A 17,929-nucleotide genomic window follows, 5' to 3' on the forward strand; every position below is an offset into this window, starting at 1 on the left:
GAAAGAGAGCATGGTTGCGGTTACAGGTGTCTGAAGCCCACCTCTGAATCCCTGGAAATGCAGATCCCTGGAAATGCGGTTGGAGGATGGATGGCGGCTAACAGATTGAGGTTGAATCCTGACAAGACAGAAGTACTGTTCTTGGGGGATAGGAGGCGGGCAGGTGTGGAGGACTCCCTGGTCCTGAATGGGGTAACTGTGCCCCTGAAGGACCAGGTGCGCAGCCTAGGAGTCATTTTGGACTCATAGCTGTCCATGGAGGTGCAGGTCAATTCTGTGTCCAGGGCAGCAGTTTATCAGCTCCATCTGGTACGCAGGCTGAGACCCTACCTGCCCGCGGACTGTCTCGCCAGAGTAGTGCATGCTCTGGTTATCTCCCGCTTGGACTACTATAATGCGCTCTACGTGGGGCTACCTTTGAAGGTGACCCGGAAACTGCAATTAATCCAGAATGCGGCAGCTAGACTGGTGACTGGGAGTGGCCGCCGGGACCACATAACACCGGTCCTCAGAGACCTACATTGGCTCCCAGTACGTTTCCGAGCACAATTCAAAGTGTTGGTGCTGACCTTTAAAGCCCTAAACGGCCTCGGTCCAGTATACCTGAAGGAGCGTCTCCTCCCCCATCGTCCTGTCCGGACACTGAGATCCAGTGCCGAGGGCCTTCTGGCGGTTCCATCGCTACGAGAAGCCAAGTTACAGGGAACCAGGCGGAGGGCCTTCTCGGTAGTGGCGCCCACCCTGTGGAATGCCCTCCCACTAGAGGTCAAAGAGAATAACAATTACCAGACCTTTAGAAGGCAACTTTTGGCAGCCCTGTTTAGGGAAGCTTTTAATGTTTGATGGATTTCTGTATGTTAGTATTTTGTTGGAAGCCGCCCAGAGTCGCTGGAGGAACCCGGCCAGATGGGCGGGGTATAAATAATAAATTATTATTTATTATTATTATAGATAGGAGTTTTCTGTTGCTTTGCAAACAGTGCTGCATATATATTGGACAAACAGGCCAAACCCTACACCAAAGGATAGGTAAAGGTAAAGGGGCCCCTGACCATCAGGTCCAGTCATGTCCGACTCTGGGGTTGCGGTGCTCATCTCGCTCTATAGGCCGAGGGAGCCATCGTTTGTCCGCAGACAGCTTCCGGGTCATGTGGCCAGCATGACAAAGCTGCTTCTGGCGAACCAGAGCAGCGCACGGAAATGCCGTTTACCTTCCCGCCGGAGCGGTCCCTATTTATCTACTTGCACTTTAATGTGCTTTCGAACTGCTAGGTTGGCAGGAGCTGGGACCGAGTAACAGGAGCTCACCCCATTGCAGGGATTCGAACCGCCGACCTTCTGATCAGCAAGCCCTAGGCTCAGTGGTTTAACCCACAGCGCCACACCAAAGGATAAATGGAAACAAATCTGACACCAGGAATCACAAGACAGGGAAGCCATTAGGAGAATACTGCAATCTCCCAGGACATTCAGTACTGCAGCTGTCTTATTACAAAAGAATTTCAGGAACAGACTTGAATGAGAAGTTGCTGAATTACAATTTATCAATAAACTGAAAACTATGGAGAGAAGAGACCTGGTTTGAAAAGTGTGGAGGGGAAGAAAGAAAAAAAGAAAACCCAAAGTCAAGTAATTTATTGATAAGACTCAGCCATTTTTTGGCTTTTAATTGCAAATCTCATACAGGCAGTCAATTTCAACATTTTCTAAAATTGCGACTTCTCAATAATATATTTCCTCAGTTTGCATTCATACACATCACGGGGCATTTATTGGATAAAGTGCGAGTGATAAGACTTCATAAAGGTACAAAAAACAACTGTTGGAACCAGCAGACCTTAAATCAGAAACATCACCTATCACCTATGGATCACACGCCCGATCCTGATTGTCATTCCCCTCTCTGAAAACAATCTCAGTTTTACTTCCAAGGACCAAAAGCCCAACTCTTATGTCCCTAAACAATGGGCGGAAACAGTGAACGAAGTTTTGGCTAGAATAATAAACATTGAGCCATTCTTTTTATTTAAAAACAAGCAAACCCCAAAGTAAACATCTGAAGGTATTTTTGGTCCCAATAAACGGATTAAATTGAAAGCCCTATTGATGTTATGGCTTATTTCTTACGGGCAATATTCCCATCACACACACACACAGGCACACCACCCTGAAATGCACAAGTTGGAATTAAATCTGTGGTTGAACTCTCCAAATGGAATCCCCTCCCATTTCAATCCGGAAACACATTTTGCTAATGCTCTCCAAAACAATCACCTTTCAAAAATCAAACTTTCCTTGCATATAGAAAACTAGCACGCAGAACATCAAGGAGATAGCCACCTCCCCTGCTCATTAGGCTAGTTTTCAACAAGCAGGGAGTGTCTCTTATATGGGAAATACATGACAGATGTGATCCCTCTACTGCCCTGGTTTTGCTGCGTGTACAGTGCCGTCTATAAACAACAGCAGGCACGTTCCATAGGGTTGCAGTATGCAAGACCAAGTGTGCATAGGAACACGGGAAGGTCTATCTAGATCAGTATTGTCAACGCTGACTTGGCAGTTGCTCTCCAAGGCTTCAGACAGGGGTATTTCTCAGCCCTGCCTGGGAACTGAGCCCGAGACCTTCCGCATGCAGAGGAGATGCTCTAACCACTGAGCCATACCATCGCTTGCTATGTTAACTGCAAATGGTAATGGAAGTTCGGTGTTTGTTAGAAGTCATGTGCAAAGGCTACCCGAGTCGCTGGGTGTCTCCACACCTTGTAGTAGCGACTTACATCGTTCCAGCTATGCGCTGTGTGAAATACTTTCTTTTGCCTGGCCTGAATCTCCCGACATCCATCTTCATCGAATGTCCCCAAGTTTTTGTGTTAAAAGAGAGGAAGGAAAACTTCGCCCCATCCACTCACCTTCCCCTTTTTAGCTCAGTATTTTCAAGGAAATGGTGATGCTTATGTAGCCAGGCAGCTGAAATCCTGAACCAATTCTGCAACCTCTGGCAATCACAGAAACTGGGTAAATATTCACCTCTCATTTTGTGCAATTGCATTCTGGGTTTTTTGCTAGTCAACGGGGCCGCGGGGGGGGGGAGCACGAGCTACTAAAAGCTCCACCGTTCTGCTACTGGAAATATGGCCTTCTGAGATTTCAGTTGGCTTCGCTCACACGTTTGCACCCATGAGGTCTAGAACCTTGATCTCTTTAGGAAGAAAATGAGAATTTGCCTGAGCCAACTTGTGCATGTGGAGAGCACCTAAGCAACAAATTCCTGGTGTTTCTTCCTGAGCATCCTGCAAGCGAGGCCTCGTCTCCTCCCTGCCTTTTCCCACCTTTGGGGAATAGCACCCTTGGGGATATGTGAGTTAGGAAATGAGCCCTTTGGCCAGGTTGGCAATATGTGGTGGTTTTTTTTCAGGCTGGGTACAAAGCCCACCCCCAGCCACGCATGTGCGCATGTGAGACAGATTTCTCTGTGTAAACATACAGCCCCGAGTGGGACTTCTTTATACTGCCCAGAGGCCCATCGCTGGCAGTAGAATTATGCCCGGGACTTGTATTTGAAAACACTCCCCCCCCCCACTTCTTGAAAAGGCACCGTTGTATAAAAATCAAATCAAAACCTAACGCGAGAGAGCTGGTCCCCTTTTAAAAGTGAACGCATGCACAGTACATGATGCAGGTACAGATATAGATAAATGTATATACTGCATATTGCAAGATCGAATGTACAGGTGGCACGAAGGGAACCGTCCTTCTTTTAGATGTTAGTCAGGACGCTGCTGGTGAGCAACTGCACCTTGAGGGTCCCCGGAAGCTCGTTGACGCGTTTGCTGCCTTTGTCCTCCAGGTGGAGGATGTGCATCGACAGGAGGTTGTTGGGGTCACCTGCAAGGCTCACCTGGCCCAGAAATGTGTCGCTGATGAGGTTATGGTCCCAGACCTGGAGGGAGAGAGGCAGAAGTTGGTGGACAATCGGAGAAAGAACGTGCCCACAGACCAGGGCTGCGTGCATCCAATCGCATCCACAGTGGACCTAGCAGACCTCGACCAACCAAAACCTAAAACCTAAGCATCTAGTCCTCATGATTGAAGAGATGATGATAATAATAATAATAATAATAATAATAATAATAATAATATAATTTGTACCCCGCCCATCTGTCTGGTGTTGGTGTTGACCTTGAAAGCCCTAAATGGCCTCGGTCCAGTATACCTGAAGGAGCGTCTCCACCCCCATCGTTCTGCCCGGACACTGAGGTCCAGTACCGAGGGCCTTCTGATGGTTCCCTCGTTACAAGAAGCCAAGTTGCAGGGAACCAGGCAGAGGGCCTTCTCGGTGGTGGCGCCTGTCCTGTGGAACGCCCTCCCATCAGATGTCAAAGAGAAAAACAGCTACCAGATTTTTAGAAGACATCTGAAGGCAGCCCTGTTTAGGGAGGCTTTTAATGTTTAATAGTTTTATTTCATTTTTCTGTTGTAAGCCGCCCAGAGTGGCTGGGGAAACCCAGCCAGATGGGCGGGGTATAAATAATAAATTATTATTATTATTATTATTATTATTATTATTATTATTATTATTATATTCACGCTAATGCAACAATGATCCAGGATGGAACTGTGAAGAAAGGACAGGCTAGGACAGGCATGTCAAACCTGCAACCCTCCAGATGTTTTGGCCTACAACTCCCATGATCCCTAGCTAGCAGGACCAGTGGTTGGGGAAGATGGGAATTGTAGTCCAAAACATCTGGAGGGCCGCAGGTTTGACATGCCTGGGCTAGGAGAAGTGTGTTTTTCATGCCTGCTTTTATGCCATCCGTGGGCTCGCAGCTGTAAATATGACACCCATTTCCAAATATCTAAAGGGCTGGCCCATGGATGGCGGAACAAGTTTGCTTTCCGCTGCTCTGGAAGTAGGAATCTGAACCAGTCAACCTAAACTAAAAGGAAGGAGATTCTGACGAAGCGTACAGAAAAACTTTCTGACGGTAAGAGCTGTTTGGCAGTGGAACATAATCCTTTGGGAGGTGGTGAACTCTCCTTCCTTGGAGGTTTCTAAGCAGAGGCTGGATGAAGATCTGTCCTGGATGCTTTAGCTGAGATTCCTGCATTGCAGGGGGCTGGACTGGGTGACCCACAGGGTCCCTCCAAACCCTATAGTACTATAGTACTAATCATGATTAGTACTTAGGGAGCTGGGTATGTTTAGCCTGGAGAAGAGGAGGTTAAGGGGTGATATGATAGCCATGTTCAAATATATAAAAGGATGTCATATAGAGGAGGGAGAAAGGTTGTTTTCTGCTGCTCCAGAGAAGCGGACACGGAGCAATGGATTCAAACTACAAGAAAGAAGATTCCACCTAAACATTAGGAAGAACTTCCTGACAGTAAGAGCTGTTCGGCAGTGGAATTTGCTACCAAGGAGTGTGGTGGAGTCTCCTTCTTTGGAGGTCTTTAAGCAGAGGCTTGACAGGCATATGTCAAGAATGCTTTGATAGTGTTTCCTGCTTGGCAGGGGGTTGGACTGGATGGCCCTTGTGGTCTCTTCCAACTCTATGATTCTATGATTCTTTGATAAAGGAAGCCTCACCTGAATGACAATGGGCTGCCCTGGCTTCTTGCGGTAGAACAGGCCTTTCACATCAAACTCTGGCGTCACGGTGCTTTTCACCACCGGCGAACGGATCTTCTCGCCTTCACATTTAATGATCACGTAGGGGTCCACGCCTGAATTAAAACAACAACAAGGGTTGCTGAAACCCCGAGACAGGCTGAAACCCTCTACTCCCCCTGCAGATTTCGGGCATGTCGCGTGGGTGGGGTTGGAAATGGGGGTGGGATCAAGGCCCTGCACCTTCTTGCGAATCCTGGTTCTTCAGCCCGGAAGCCGAGACGACGTGGACTTGCGACACCATCTGCGGGTAGCCACACATCCCACTCCAACAGGTGTGCGGCGGCTCGTCCAAGGTCAGCTCCCTGTAGGGTGGATAAATATAAATGAAAAAATCAATAAAAATCGGATTTTTTAAAATTTAAATTGGATTTTTAAAATACAATGCTTCTGGAGGAAAAATCTTTCTAAAGATAGTTTTCTATCTAAGTTACATTATAGTCCAAAGGTTATTCATCAGGAAATAAGGGTTTGTTTTAAGTTTTTCATGTGTGCTAAAACTCAGTCTAAGTTGTTGTTTGTTTGTTTGTTTGAAAAAATCGTTTAACTACATCAGTTAACAAACATGGATACATAGGCTATAATGTTATTGTTTTAGTTAAATAAATTGTTTAAATTGTTATTGAAGAAATGATCATTTTTCTCCTTCCAATCAAGTACAGCAGAAAAGTTGTCCAAATAGAAACAGCAACTCCATAATTACCTGTCTTTGTGTTTCTAATAGTATAACCAAATCAGCAATATTTGATATAACCGTAAAAACTACTCTGAAAATTAATTATTCCAAAAACGAAACCTTCATCTGGTTGTAAATATTAAGATTATACCAGAAAAGAATGGGTCTTTCTGTAAAAATAAAAAAAAAAGATTTAAATCAAGTCTTACTGACTAGTATCTGAAGAAGTGTGCATGCACACAAAAGCTCATACCTATGACAAACTTAGTTGGTCTCTAAGGTGCTACTGGAAGGAATTTTTAAATTTTGTTTTGGCTAGTGATTTAGCGTATTTTTCACTCCATAAGACACACTTTTTCTCTCCTAAAAAGGAAGGGAAAATGTCTGTGTGTCTTATGGAGTGAAGGCCCGCTAGCAAGAGTAGGCTTGGTAGCCGCCATTGGGAGCTTGGTAGTGGTGGTTGCCCCTGCGAGAGCTGGCAGTGGGATCAGTGCCCCGAAAGGGCTCCTTTCAGGGCACTGATCCCATCGCCACTACTCGCAAGAGCGGGGGGTAGCCGCGGTTGCCCCTGCGAGAGCCGGTGGTGGGATCAGCTCCTTTCAGGGCGCTAATCCCGCTGCTGCTTCTCGCAAGAGCAGGCTTGGTAGGTACTTCCTCCCCCCCCCTTCCTCTCTCTCTCTCTCTCTCTCTCTCTCTCTCTTTCTTACCCCTTCCTTCCTTCTCCCTTCTCTCTCCCTCCCTCCCTCCCTCCCTCTCTTCATCTCTCTCTTTCACCCCTTCCTTCTCTCTCTCTCTCTCTCTCTCTCTCTCTCTCTCACGCCGTCCTTCCTTCCTTCCTTCCTTCCTTCCTTCCTTCCTTCCTTCCTTCCTTCCTTCCTTCCTTCCTTCCTTCCTTCCTTCCTTCCTTCCTTCCCTCTCCCTCCCTCCCTCTCTCCGTCCCTCCCTCTCTTTCACCCCTTCCTTCCTTGTCTCTCTTTCTCTCTCTCTCACCCCTTCCTTCCTTCCTTCCTTCCTTCCTTCCTTCCTTCCTTCCTGAGGCTGTCCTCAAGGTCTGCTTGCTTCACAACGAGGCAAGAGGAGGGACAGATGGCAGCCCCTTCTGCCCCTCCTCCTAGCTCACTGTAAATCAAGCAAAAGGAGAGCCACTTACACACTCTCCGCAGCTCTCACTAGAAAAAAAAAATCCCCCTTGTTTTCCTCCTCTAAAAACTAGGTGCATCTTATGGAGCGAAAAATACGGTAAATCGTGATTCAAATCGATTTGATTTAAATCAAATCCACCTTGGTTCCCTGGAAAGAGGAAAGGGAGGGGGGAAGACACCTGAGAGACATCAGTGACTTTGCCCCTGACCTCCAAGCATCCTCTATTATCAGAGTCCCACTAAGCGCTGGGGTGCAGGCAGCCAGGTGCAAATATGGTCCCAGCCGGGATCAAGAGGCCTGCAGGAAGCCTCCGCTCCGCGGAGAGCAGCTTACTGGCAATCGGAAGGCACATCTGTGAACACCCTGAGGAGGAACTCGCCCACATGGCCGGCCTCGAAGGTGGTGGGGATGATGACGTAGCGCCCTTCCTTCAGGTCTGTCCTCAGGAAGACAATGCGGGAATTGATATAGATGGAACTGGCTACCTTGGGCTGCAGAGTGTGCATCCGGTAAGTCCTGTTCAGCTCCACCTGGGCAGAAGAAAGCACAGAAAAGAGGAGGAGGAGGAGGAGGAGGAGAAGAAGAAGAAGAAGGGAGATTTAAACTATGGAACTCACTGCCACAGAAGGCAACCCAGGTGGCTTTAAAAGAGGACCTTGTCTACCAAGCAGTAGATAAGGTTAAAGAAGAATGGGAATGTTATTAAAATTATTTGACAAAATTTGGTTCCAATAAGTACACTTGGCTTTGTCTAGATCAGGCATCCCCAAACTCGGCCCTCCGAGTCACCCCTAGCTAACAGGACCAGTGGTCAGAGATGATGGGAATTGTAGTCCCAAAATATCTGGAGGGCCGAGTTTGGGGATGCCTTGTCTAGATTCATTTCACAGATAGAAAAATAATTATTTTTTTGGCCATATAATATTGTATTAATTTTTTACAATACAATGGTCATATTCAACTAATTCCACATTTTTCATACCCGAAGATGGGGACAAATAATTAAACATAGATTAAAAACAGTAATACTGTGGTTGAATTGAAACTGCAAAGAGTAGACGGAAGTCAACAAATCAACAAATTTGAATATACTTTATTGAACACTGCTTACTGTCGATTGATAGAAATTTTTATTTTTTAATCGTTTTTCGGTTTTGCTGATTGTTTTTCTTTTTCTTTTTCCCTTCCTTTTCTCTCTCCCCCTAGCCTTTGTCGTTTATTCTTTGTAATGTTCTTAGATTTACCTATTTATATTTGTATAGTGATCTTAGATTTCTTTTATTACGCACACCGTAACAATTATTTCAGTCTAAGAATACCAATGTAAGATAAGCTCATCTTTTGCTTTTCTTTTTTGATGTTGTGTGTGTGTGTGTGTGTGTGTGTGTGTGTGTGTGTAAATTTCGAAGGAAAAGGAAAAAAAGAGGACCAGGCAAATTCATGGCTACTAGCTGCAACCACGATGGCTACTAGCTACAACCACTAGGCTCTACCTCCACAATTGGAGGCAGCAATGGTTCTGAATGCCTGGGGAGGGGGTGGCGATGAAAAGCTTTTAAAAGCCAAAGTCAGGAAGGCGTTGAAGGTTCTGAATCATTTCTTCAGAGTCCAAAATATATTGTGAGTAAGGGAGTTAAAGAATTCCTATAGAAACAGACACAGGAGTAGAAATGGCTGGTGTTTTGACTTTTCAACTTGTGTGAGGAACAGGTATCAATTCAGCCAATACAATTGGAATTTGCTGCCGCTGTTGCTTTCGGTCAGCAAACCACACCTATTCGATTACGTTTCCAAATCCAGTAGCCACATTTGCATGGCGGTTGCTCTGCGCTGAAACAAATGGAGCGAAATAGCGTAACGACAGCGGAACTGGCGCAACTTACGTTAGCTACGTAAAGTCGCCGCAGAGGACAGTAAGAATAACGAGGCCGTTTCTGCAGCGGAACCGCAGGAGAGTAGAAACAGCGTTGCAGGCAACGGACATGGAGCAGAACAGAAAGCAATCCCTCTACGCGTCTCTAACGGTGAGAAGCAAGAATCAGAAACAGGCCAGCGGTTTCACACAAACACACACTCCTGACCTTATAGATGTCAAATCCGATAGCCAAATTCTCTCCCTTGCCCTCCTTCCGACTGGTCTTTTTGGGCTTCTGTTGGATGCAAAGGAGCACTTCGTCTTCCGTTTTCTTCACGTCAAAAATGTACTGGGCCGGAAAAGAAAAGCAATGGAAAATGAGAAGGGTTTAATTTGGGAGAGGGGAGCACTTGGTTGGCAACCTCCAAGCCAGGGGATCTAGCGCCCACCGTTCTTTGGTGCACCCTCTTGGCTAAGAGGCTGAGCTACAAATCAGGGAATTCCCAGTTCGACGGAGGTTTCAGGCCGTTTTCCCGTCTCTACCCAGCCTGCGCTCCGGAAAAGGGTTGTAGCTCAATGGCAGAGCAGTTGCTTGGCATGCAGAGGGTCCCAAGTTCGAACCCTGCCATCTCCAGGCATGGCTGGCATAGATCTCCTTCCTGAAAACCCTGGAGAGAGCTGCTGCCAGCCTGTGTGGGTAACACTGAGCTAGATGAGCCAATGGTCTGATTCTGTACAAGGCAACTTCCTATGTTCTCATGTTCCTTGCTTAAGCTGGCCCAGTCTCTCAGTCCCTGTACCAAGCATAGGCAAACCCCGGCCACCAGATGTTTTGGGACTTCAACTCCCATCATTCCTAGCTAACAGGACCAGTGGTCAGGGATGATGGGAATTGTAGTCCCAAAACATCTGGAGGGCCGAGTTTGCCTATGCCTGCGCTGTACTTTCTAATAAGCTGAGAGCTGTTAGAAGACTCCCGTTTCTCTCCCAGATTTGCGATTTCTAGGGTAGTTTCACAGCCCATCCGCCCTTCCAAGGGGACTTTGGGAACTGTAGCTCTGTGAGGGGAATAGGGGATTTCCAAACTACTCTCAGCACCCTTTAATCAATCAATCAGTTTATTATGGCCATAGACCAGCGGTTTAAAAATAGCTAAAATACAAAATAATAAAAGCAAGATACAATAAATATAAAAGCAAGCCAGAATTACAGCAGAGAGACAAGAATGGGTGATCAGCAGGTTAAAACAACTAGAATTATAGAATAAAATAAAAATATAAAATACTACATAATAACACACCCATGTGACTTCCCTCTCCCACTACTCGTCATCTTTTAGTCTTAGAGTTCTTATTTACATTGCATCTTATATATCTCATCCTTAATGTTCTTAATATGGTTAGAAAATTTTCCAGATTTTCCTCTACAAGCTTTTTTTTTTTTTTAAATATTTTTATTAAAATTTTTCAACATAAGACAAAAAGAAAAAGAAAACAAGCAAGAGAAACACACAAAAACATGAAACCAGAAAAAAAAATACACAAAAAATAAATAAAAACACATTCTAATTACTTGTTCCTTAAACCCTTTACATTGTCTTTAGGGACCTCCTCGGGTTTCCCTCCCTTTGGTCCCTTAGAGATTATTTAATTAGCAAATTCTACATCATTTTAATCACATTAAAGATCATACTTTTTAACTATCGGCAGCACATATACTAAAATTGGAACGATACAGAGAAGATTAGCATGGCCCCTGCGCAATGATAGTTACAAGCTTAATCTATACATACCAACATGTTATCCTTAGACCAGTGTTTAAGTCAGATACACTTCAAAACATTTCCATTCTGTCCTTAATTCCTGATTAGTCTGATACCTTATGGCTGCTGTTAATTTTGCCATTTCCATGAACTCAGATAGTTTGCAAATTCAATCCTCTTTTGTGCATATGGTGTTTCCTTTTCAATTCTTTGCAAGTTTAAACTTGGCTGCTGCTGCTGTTGCATACAAAAATAATCTTTCTTTATCTTGTGGAATATCCTTTCCGATTAAGACCAATAAATATGACTCTGGTTTTTTTCCTATAGAAATTTTGAATATTTTTTTAACTCCTCATGGATACATCCCCAGAATTTTTTTAAAAAACTTTTTCACAGCCCCACCAGACATACACCTCCTTGCACTTGCAGCAGAGATTGGATTTTGACTTATAAATTTTAGTGAGCTTTGAAGGTGTCATATACCACCTGTAGAACATTTTCATAATGTTCTCTTTGACAGGTAAATCATATCGGTCTTCAAAAGCCTTTCCCATTCCCCACCCCTTTTCTTTTTACTCGTGGGTTATTATGAATGTTTAATGTCTGCCTGCTTCTGAAAATAAAAAAATATTTTTTAAAAAAACAGCAACTAGAATTATAACTAGTTGAAGACTATCTCTCAGGACCCTTAACAAACTACACTTCCCATGATTCTTTGGGGGAAGCCGTGACTATTTAAAGTAGTATGATGTTGTTTTAAACCAGGCTTCCTCAAACTCGGCCCTCCAGATGTTTTGAGACTACAATTCCCATCATCCCTGACCACTGGTCCTATTAGTTAGGGATGATGGCAGTTGGAGTCCCAAAACATTTGGCTGGCCGAATTTAAGGAAGCCTGCTTTAAACATTATACAGCGGTACCTTGACTAAATTCCAGTCTTTTATAAGTCCGTTTTGGACTAAGTCCAATTGCAACCCGGAAATGAGTGCTCCGGGTTGAGTCATTTTTTAATATATAAGTCGGGCCCATCATCATCATCTGGTTCCTACTGAGTCTGTTTCGTTTGTTAATTGAGTCCCTCGCTGCTAATCAAAGGCTTCCAGCTGTTGAGCTGTTGTTTAAATTCGTGTTAAATTGCTGTTTTAGGGGGTGTTGTCTAGAACGGATGAATCCATTTTCAATTACTTTCTAATGGGAAAGCACGCCTTGTTTTAAGTCCGCTTTGTATTAAGACCGGACTTCCGGAACGGATTATGGTCTTAAATCAAGGTACCACTGTACTACGGATGGGGCTTTGGGCCCCCATACATCCTGGAGGTCCTATGCCTGCTGCACAGAGTATGGGAACCATTTCTACATCTGCGTGAGCTGCGGAGAAAGCTGCCGCCTTCTTTGCCCTTTGCAACCTGCTCACTGCCAGTGTAGCCTTATCAGCTACTAAGGGTCCTTTAAGTTGCGCCCAGGCAGGACAAAGACAGTCAATAATGACACCGGGGGTTGAATTCAGAGAAAGAATTTAATTTCTTATTAATAAGAGACTCTTGGTGGTCAGCTCCACGACAAGAGTAAAGAAACACAAATTGCAAAGCTTCTTATACACTTCTTGGGCTCCTTTCCCTCTCCTTAAGTTGCGCCCAGACAGGACAGAGACAGTCAATAATGACACCGGGGGTTGAATTCAGAGAAAGAATTTAATAATCCTTAAATTTAAGGGACTCTCAGTGATCCATGTTTCACGACAAGAGTAAAGAAACACAAATTTGCAAAGCTTCTTATACACTTCTTGGGCTCCTTTCCCCCTCCTCTGTAAATGTGCGCACGCAAGGGGGTCACAAGTACATATAAGACAGATCCGTATCCGGTCCTGTGCATAAACACATGCTGGCTCATGCTGCCCCGGTAGCATCCTCACTCAGCCTTGAGTAAGACTATGCGTCAAGGATAGCAGCTTCCAGCATCAGGCTGGCAGTACATCCGCTGATAAACCTCTCTGCCTCTCATTCTGTGTTCCAGACAAGGTCAGCTCTTAGCCTTGATAGCAAGCTGTCTTACTGTTACATTGCACTTTGCCACACAGAGAGGCAAAGAGAGCAATGGGGGGTGGGGTGGCTAAGCCATGCACTCAGAATTATACAATGCAGACTATATGATCAGATTTAGCTCAAAAAAAACAATTGGCAAATCTCTCTCCACATTAGCTTCCCTAGGTTTTCGAGTCCAGAAGCAGACAGCAGATGCCAGAGACTAATAATAATAATAATAATAATAATTTATTTATACCCCGCCATCCCCAGTCAAAACCGGGCTCAGGGCGGCTCACACCAATAAAATTACAATAAAACATAAAAAGCAATTAATTAAAATACAGATTAAAATACAGTCTTAAAATTTAAAATGCAGCCTGATTTTAAGTAGTCCATAAATCCAAGCCATGAGGGAGGAAAACACAGGGGTCAGACTAAGTCCAACCCAAAGGCCAGGCGGAACAGCTCTGTCTTGCAGGCCCTGCGGAAAGATGACAAATCCCGCAGGGCCCTGGTCTCCTGTGAAAGAGCGTCCCACCAAGTTGGGGCCAATACTGAAAAGGCCCTGGCCCTAGTAGAGGCCAATCTAGCCGCCTTATGGCTCAGGATCTCCAGAGTATTGTTGTTTGTGGACCTTAAGGTCCTCTGCGGGGCATACCAGGAGAGGCGGTCCCGTAGGTACGAGGGTAGGTACGAGGTACGTACACTGCCCCCTTGCTCCCCCTCTCACCTGCCACTCCCTGCTGCCTCACCTGTGGGTTCTGCAGGAAGGTGTCTCTGTTGTTGACACAGCCCCCGCAGCGGTTCTTCAAGGGGTCTTCGTGCTTCGTCCAGGCCCCCCGCAAGACCACCTCCTCCCAGGTCTTATGGATGCTCAGGTACGACGTGTTGATGAGGCGGCACTTGATGATGTCGGTGAAGTACCTGCAGAAGTCTTCAAACATCATCCTGCGGCGGGGAAGAGTTCAAATCTCAACTCAGGACCGCAATGCCTCAAGCACCGCCTCTTCCCATATGAACCTACCTGGACCCTGAGATCATCTTCTCCTTTTAAACCAGGCCTTTGGTTGATTTGATTGACATCCTATGCCCTTTAAAAATGTGGGTGCTTTTTTGAGGGGGGGGCTATTGGATTGTTGTTTTTATTTTCATTAGGTAGTTTGTGGTTTTATATCTTCATTTCATTTAGTGAACCGGCCTGAGACCCCCAGGTATAGGGTGGTATATAAATTCAATCAATCAATCAATCAATCAATCAAGAGTTCGAATCTCGACTCAAAGCCTGGCCAGGTTAAATAGGCCTTGTATCCCTTTCCTTTGGTGTGGTGCCACCTTTAAGATACTTCAGCTAGCTGAATCTGACCCAGAAACGCTATCCGAGGACCACTGCTATAGCACAAGACTCTTCATCTCGAGGTCGTGGCTTCGAGCCCCAGGATGGGCAAAAGAGTCCTGCATTGCAGGGGGTTGGACTAGATTACCCTTGTTGTCCCCTTCAACTCTACAATTCTATGATTCTGTGACCTGCATAGTGGCTATCGATGGCTACAAGCCACAATGGCTCTGCTCTGCCTCCACAGCTGGAGGCAACAATGTTTCTGTATACAGTGGTACCGTGGTTCCCAAACACCTTGGTTCCCAAACGCGGAAAACCCAGAAGTAAGTGTTTTTGAACATTTTTCAGAAGCTGAACATTCAATGCAGCTGTCGGCACCGGGGCGCCTGCACCAATCAGAAGCTGTGCCTTGGTTTTCGAACATTTCGGAAGCAAAGCAGACTTCCGGAACAGATTAAGTTTGGCTCTTTTGTTTTTGCTATTTATTTTGTTTTTGTTTTTGAGGCTTTTTCAGTTAATTTGTTTTTGTGATTGTGTGGAACCCAGTTCAGCTACTGATGGATTGATTGCATGACTGCAGAAATGGACAAAAAAAACCCATCCAAACAATGACTATCATCAGTGCAGGTATGAAAAATATTGAATTTTAATTTTTATCATCTACAATACTGTCTTATTTATTTTATAGTACTGTACATTGATTATGGATCAATAGTCTCATTAGATAGTAAAATTCATGTTAAATTGCTGTTTTAGGAGTTGTTTTTAAAAGTCTGAAATGGATTAATCCGTTTTGCATTACTTTCTATGGGAAAGCACACCTTGGTTTTAGAACGCTTTGATTTTGGAACGGACTTCCAGAACGGATTAAGTTTGAGAACCAAGGTACCACTGTACCCGTTGCCGGAAACCACAGAGCACTCCTGCACTCAGGTGGGCTTTTCATAGGCATCTGGTTGGCCACTGTGACCAGCACTCTAACCACTACTCCGTGCTGTCCTTTTTTGTGAGAGAGGGAAACCTCCCTCTGTCCACTTTCTCGACAATGTACATCATTTTTGTACTGTTCCATCACATCTCCCTTTAAGCATCCTTTCTCCCTACCTAAACAAAAAAAGCCCCGACTTTTTAACTAAAAAGCCAGAGGGGCGTTGTGCCAGCCCCTTAACCATTTCCACTGCCCGTTTCTGCGCCAATCCCAGCTCAAAACCCAGCACCCCCGTAAAAAACTTAAAACTGGGGTTGGCAGCTTTTGTACTGAGGAAAAACTCTGAGAGTTGCCCTGGGCTACGGAAGGAGAGATAAAGAATTCTCCACTTTTGCTTCATACGCACAACGTTAACTCACCAAAATTCCCCATCGTCTTGGACAGTCATTCCCAGTTTCTCTCTCTCACTGTTGCTGACTTTCTGCCATTCCTCTGAGCTGCGAGAAAGATAATAATAATAATAATAATAATAATAATAATAATAATAATAATAATAATTTATTATGTATAAATTATTATACATAATAATATGTATATGGTCTGAAGCTGAACATCAAAAAAATATCAAATCAAAAATATCAAATAAAAAAAAATAAAAAAAAAATATGGTCTGAAGCTGAACATCAAAAAAACCAAGATCATGGCCACTGGTCCCATCACCTCCTGGCAAATAGAAGGGGAAGAAATGGAGGCAGTGAGAGATTTTACTTTCTTGGGCTCCTTGATCACTGCAGATGGTGACAGCAGTCACGAAATTAAAAGACGCCTGCTTCTTGGGAGAAAAGCAATGACAAACCTAGACAGCATCTTAAAAAGCAGAGACATCACCTTGCCGACAAAGGTCCGTATAGTTAAAGCTATGGTTTTCCCAGTAGTGATGTATGGAAGTGAGAGCTGGACCATAAAGAAGGCTGATCGCCGAAGAATTGATGCTTTTGAATTATGGTGCTGGAGGAGACTCTTGAGAGTCCCATGGACTGCTAGAAGATCAAACCTATCAATTCTTAAGGAAATCAGCCCTGAGTGCTCCCTGGAAGGACAGATCGTGAAGCTGAGGCTCCAATACTTTGGCCACCTCATGAGAAGAGAAGAATCCTTGGAAAAGACCCTGATGTTGGGAAAGATTGAGGGCACTAGGAGAAGGGGACGACAGAGGACAAGATGGTTGGACAGTGTTCTCGAAGCTACGAACATGAGTTTGACCAAACTGCGGGAGGCAGTGCAAGACAGGAGTGCCTGGCGTGCTATGGTCCATGGGGTCACGAAGAGTCGGACACGACTAAACGACTAAACAACAACATTATGTATACCCCGCCCATCTGGCTGGGTTTCCCCTGCCACTCTGGGCGGCTTCCAACAAACATTAAAATATATCAAATATCACAGATTAAAAGCTTCCCTAAACAGGGCTGCCTTCAGATGTCCTCTAAAAGTCTGGTAGTTGTTTTTCTTTTTGACATCTGGTGGGAGGGCGTTCCACAGGGCGGGTGCCACTACCAAGACTACATTGGCTCCCAGTACATTTACAAGCACAATTCAAAGTGTTGCTGCTGACCTTTAAAGCCCTAAACGGCCTCGGTCCAGTATACCTGAAGGAGCGTCTCCACCTCCATCACTCTGCCCGGACACTGAGGTCCAGCTCCGAGGGCCTTCTGGTGGTTCCCTCCCTGCGAGAAGTGAGGTTACAGGGAACCAGGCAAAGGGCCTTCTCAGTGGTGGCGCCCGCCCTGTGGAATGCCCTTCCATCGGAAGTCAAGGAGATAAACAACTACCTGACATTTAGAAAACACCTAAATGGAAGTTTTTAATCTGTGATATTTTAATGTATTTTGGTATTTGTTGGAAGCCACCCAGAGTGGCGGGGGAAACCCAGCCAGATGGGCAGGGTATAAATAATAATAATAATAATAATAATAATAATAATAATAATAATAATAATAATAGGAAACGCAGAAATCATATTAATGTAGTTACATGACATATTTTTAAGCGCCAGGCAAAAATCTTCCTTGTCAACCAGGCCTGTGGCTGATTAACATTCGTTGTCCTTTTAAATGGTATGGAGTTTGGTTTGGTTTATTATGTATTCGGCCTTTTAATTTGGTGTATTTATGCAGTGAACTGCCCTGAGATCTTCGGATGAAGGGCAATATACAAATTTAAGTAAGTAAGTAAGTAAATAGTTATGGGTTGTTTTTCTCATACATGTATTTTTTCGTGTATCAGACTATATTTCCCACCAGATTTTAAAATTTTAAAATTGGGGGTCGTCTTATACACGGAATGTTGCAATTAAATATATACAGGTGAAACTCTGAAAATTAGAATATCGTCGAAAAGCGCATTTATTTCAGTAAGGCAACTTAAAATGTGAAACCAATATATGAGATAGATGCATGGCATGCAAAGCAAGATATATCAAGCCCTTATTTGTTGAAAATTGTAATTATTTGTCGTTAGGCAGGTCAAT

The 17,929-nt window shown here is 44.6% G+C and overlaps 1 protein-coding gene and 1 non-coding gene across 3 annotated transcripts in view; one reads left to right on the plus strand and one right to left on the minus strand.

Moving 5' to 3' along the window:
* Nucleotides 1-1,620: 1,620 nt before the first annotated feature.
* Nucleotides 1,621-17,929, minus strand: part of CAPN5 (calpain 5) — a 75,765-nt gene continuing 59,456 nt past the window's right edge. For both annotated transcript variants that reach the window (XM_035115499.3, XM_060273922.2), the window contains exons 7-13: nt 15,819-15,896; nt 13,888-14,083; nt 9,575-9,697; nt 7,827-8,023; nt 5,858-5,979; nt 5,594-5,730; nt 1,621-3,943 (exon numbers count right to left, since the gene is read on the minus strand). In XM_035115499.3, the coding sequence (XP_034971390.3) occupies nt 3,761-3,943; nt 5,594-5,730; nt 5,858-5,979; nt 7,827-8,023; nt 9,575-9,697; nt 13,888-14,083; nt 15,819-15,896 (1,036 nt within the window). In that variant the 3' untranslated portion in view covers nt 1,621-3,760. The remainder of the gene's footprint in view (nt 3,944-5,593; nt 5,731-5,857; nt 5,980-7,826; nt 8,024-9,574; nt 9,698-13,887; nt 14,084-15,818; nt 15,897-17,929) is intronic.
* On the plus strand, nt 11,041-11,149 carry LOC118085809 (U6 spliceosomal RNA). Its single transcript, XR_015949868.1, has one exon. It is a non-coding gene; the product is annotated as a U6 spliceosomal RNA (small nuclear RNA).

Source organism: Zootoca vivipara, chromosome 4 (assembly GCF_965207765.1).
Source record: "Zootoca vivipara chromosome 4, rZooViv2.hap1.1, whole genome shotgun sequence".
Lineage (NCBI taxonomy): Eukaryota > Metazoa > Chordata > Lepidosauria > Squamata > Lacertidae > Zootoca > Zootoca vivipara.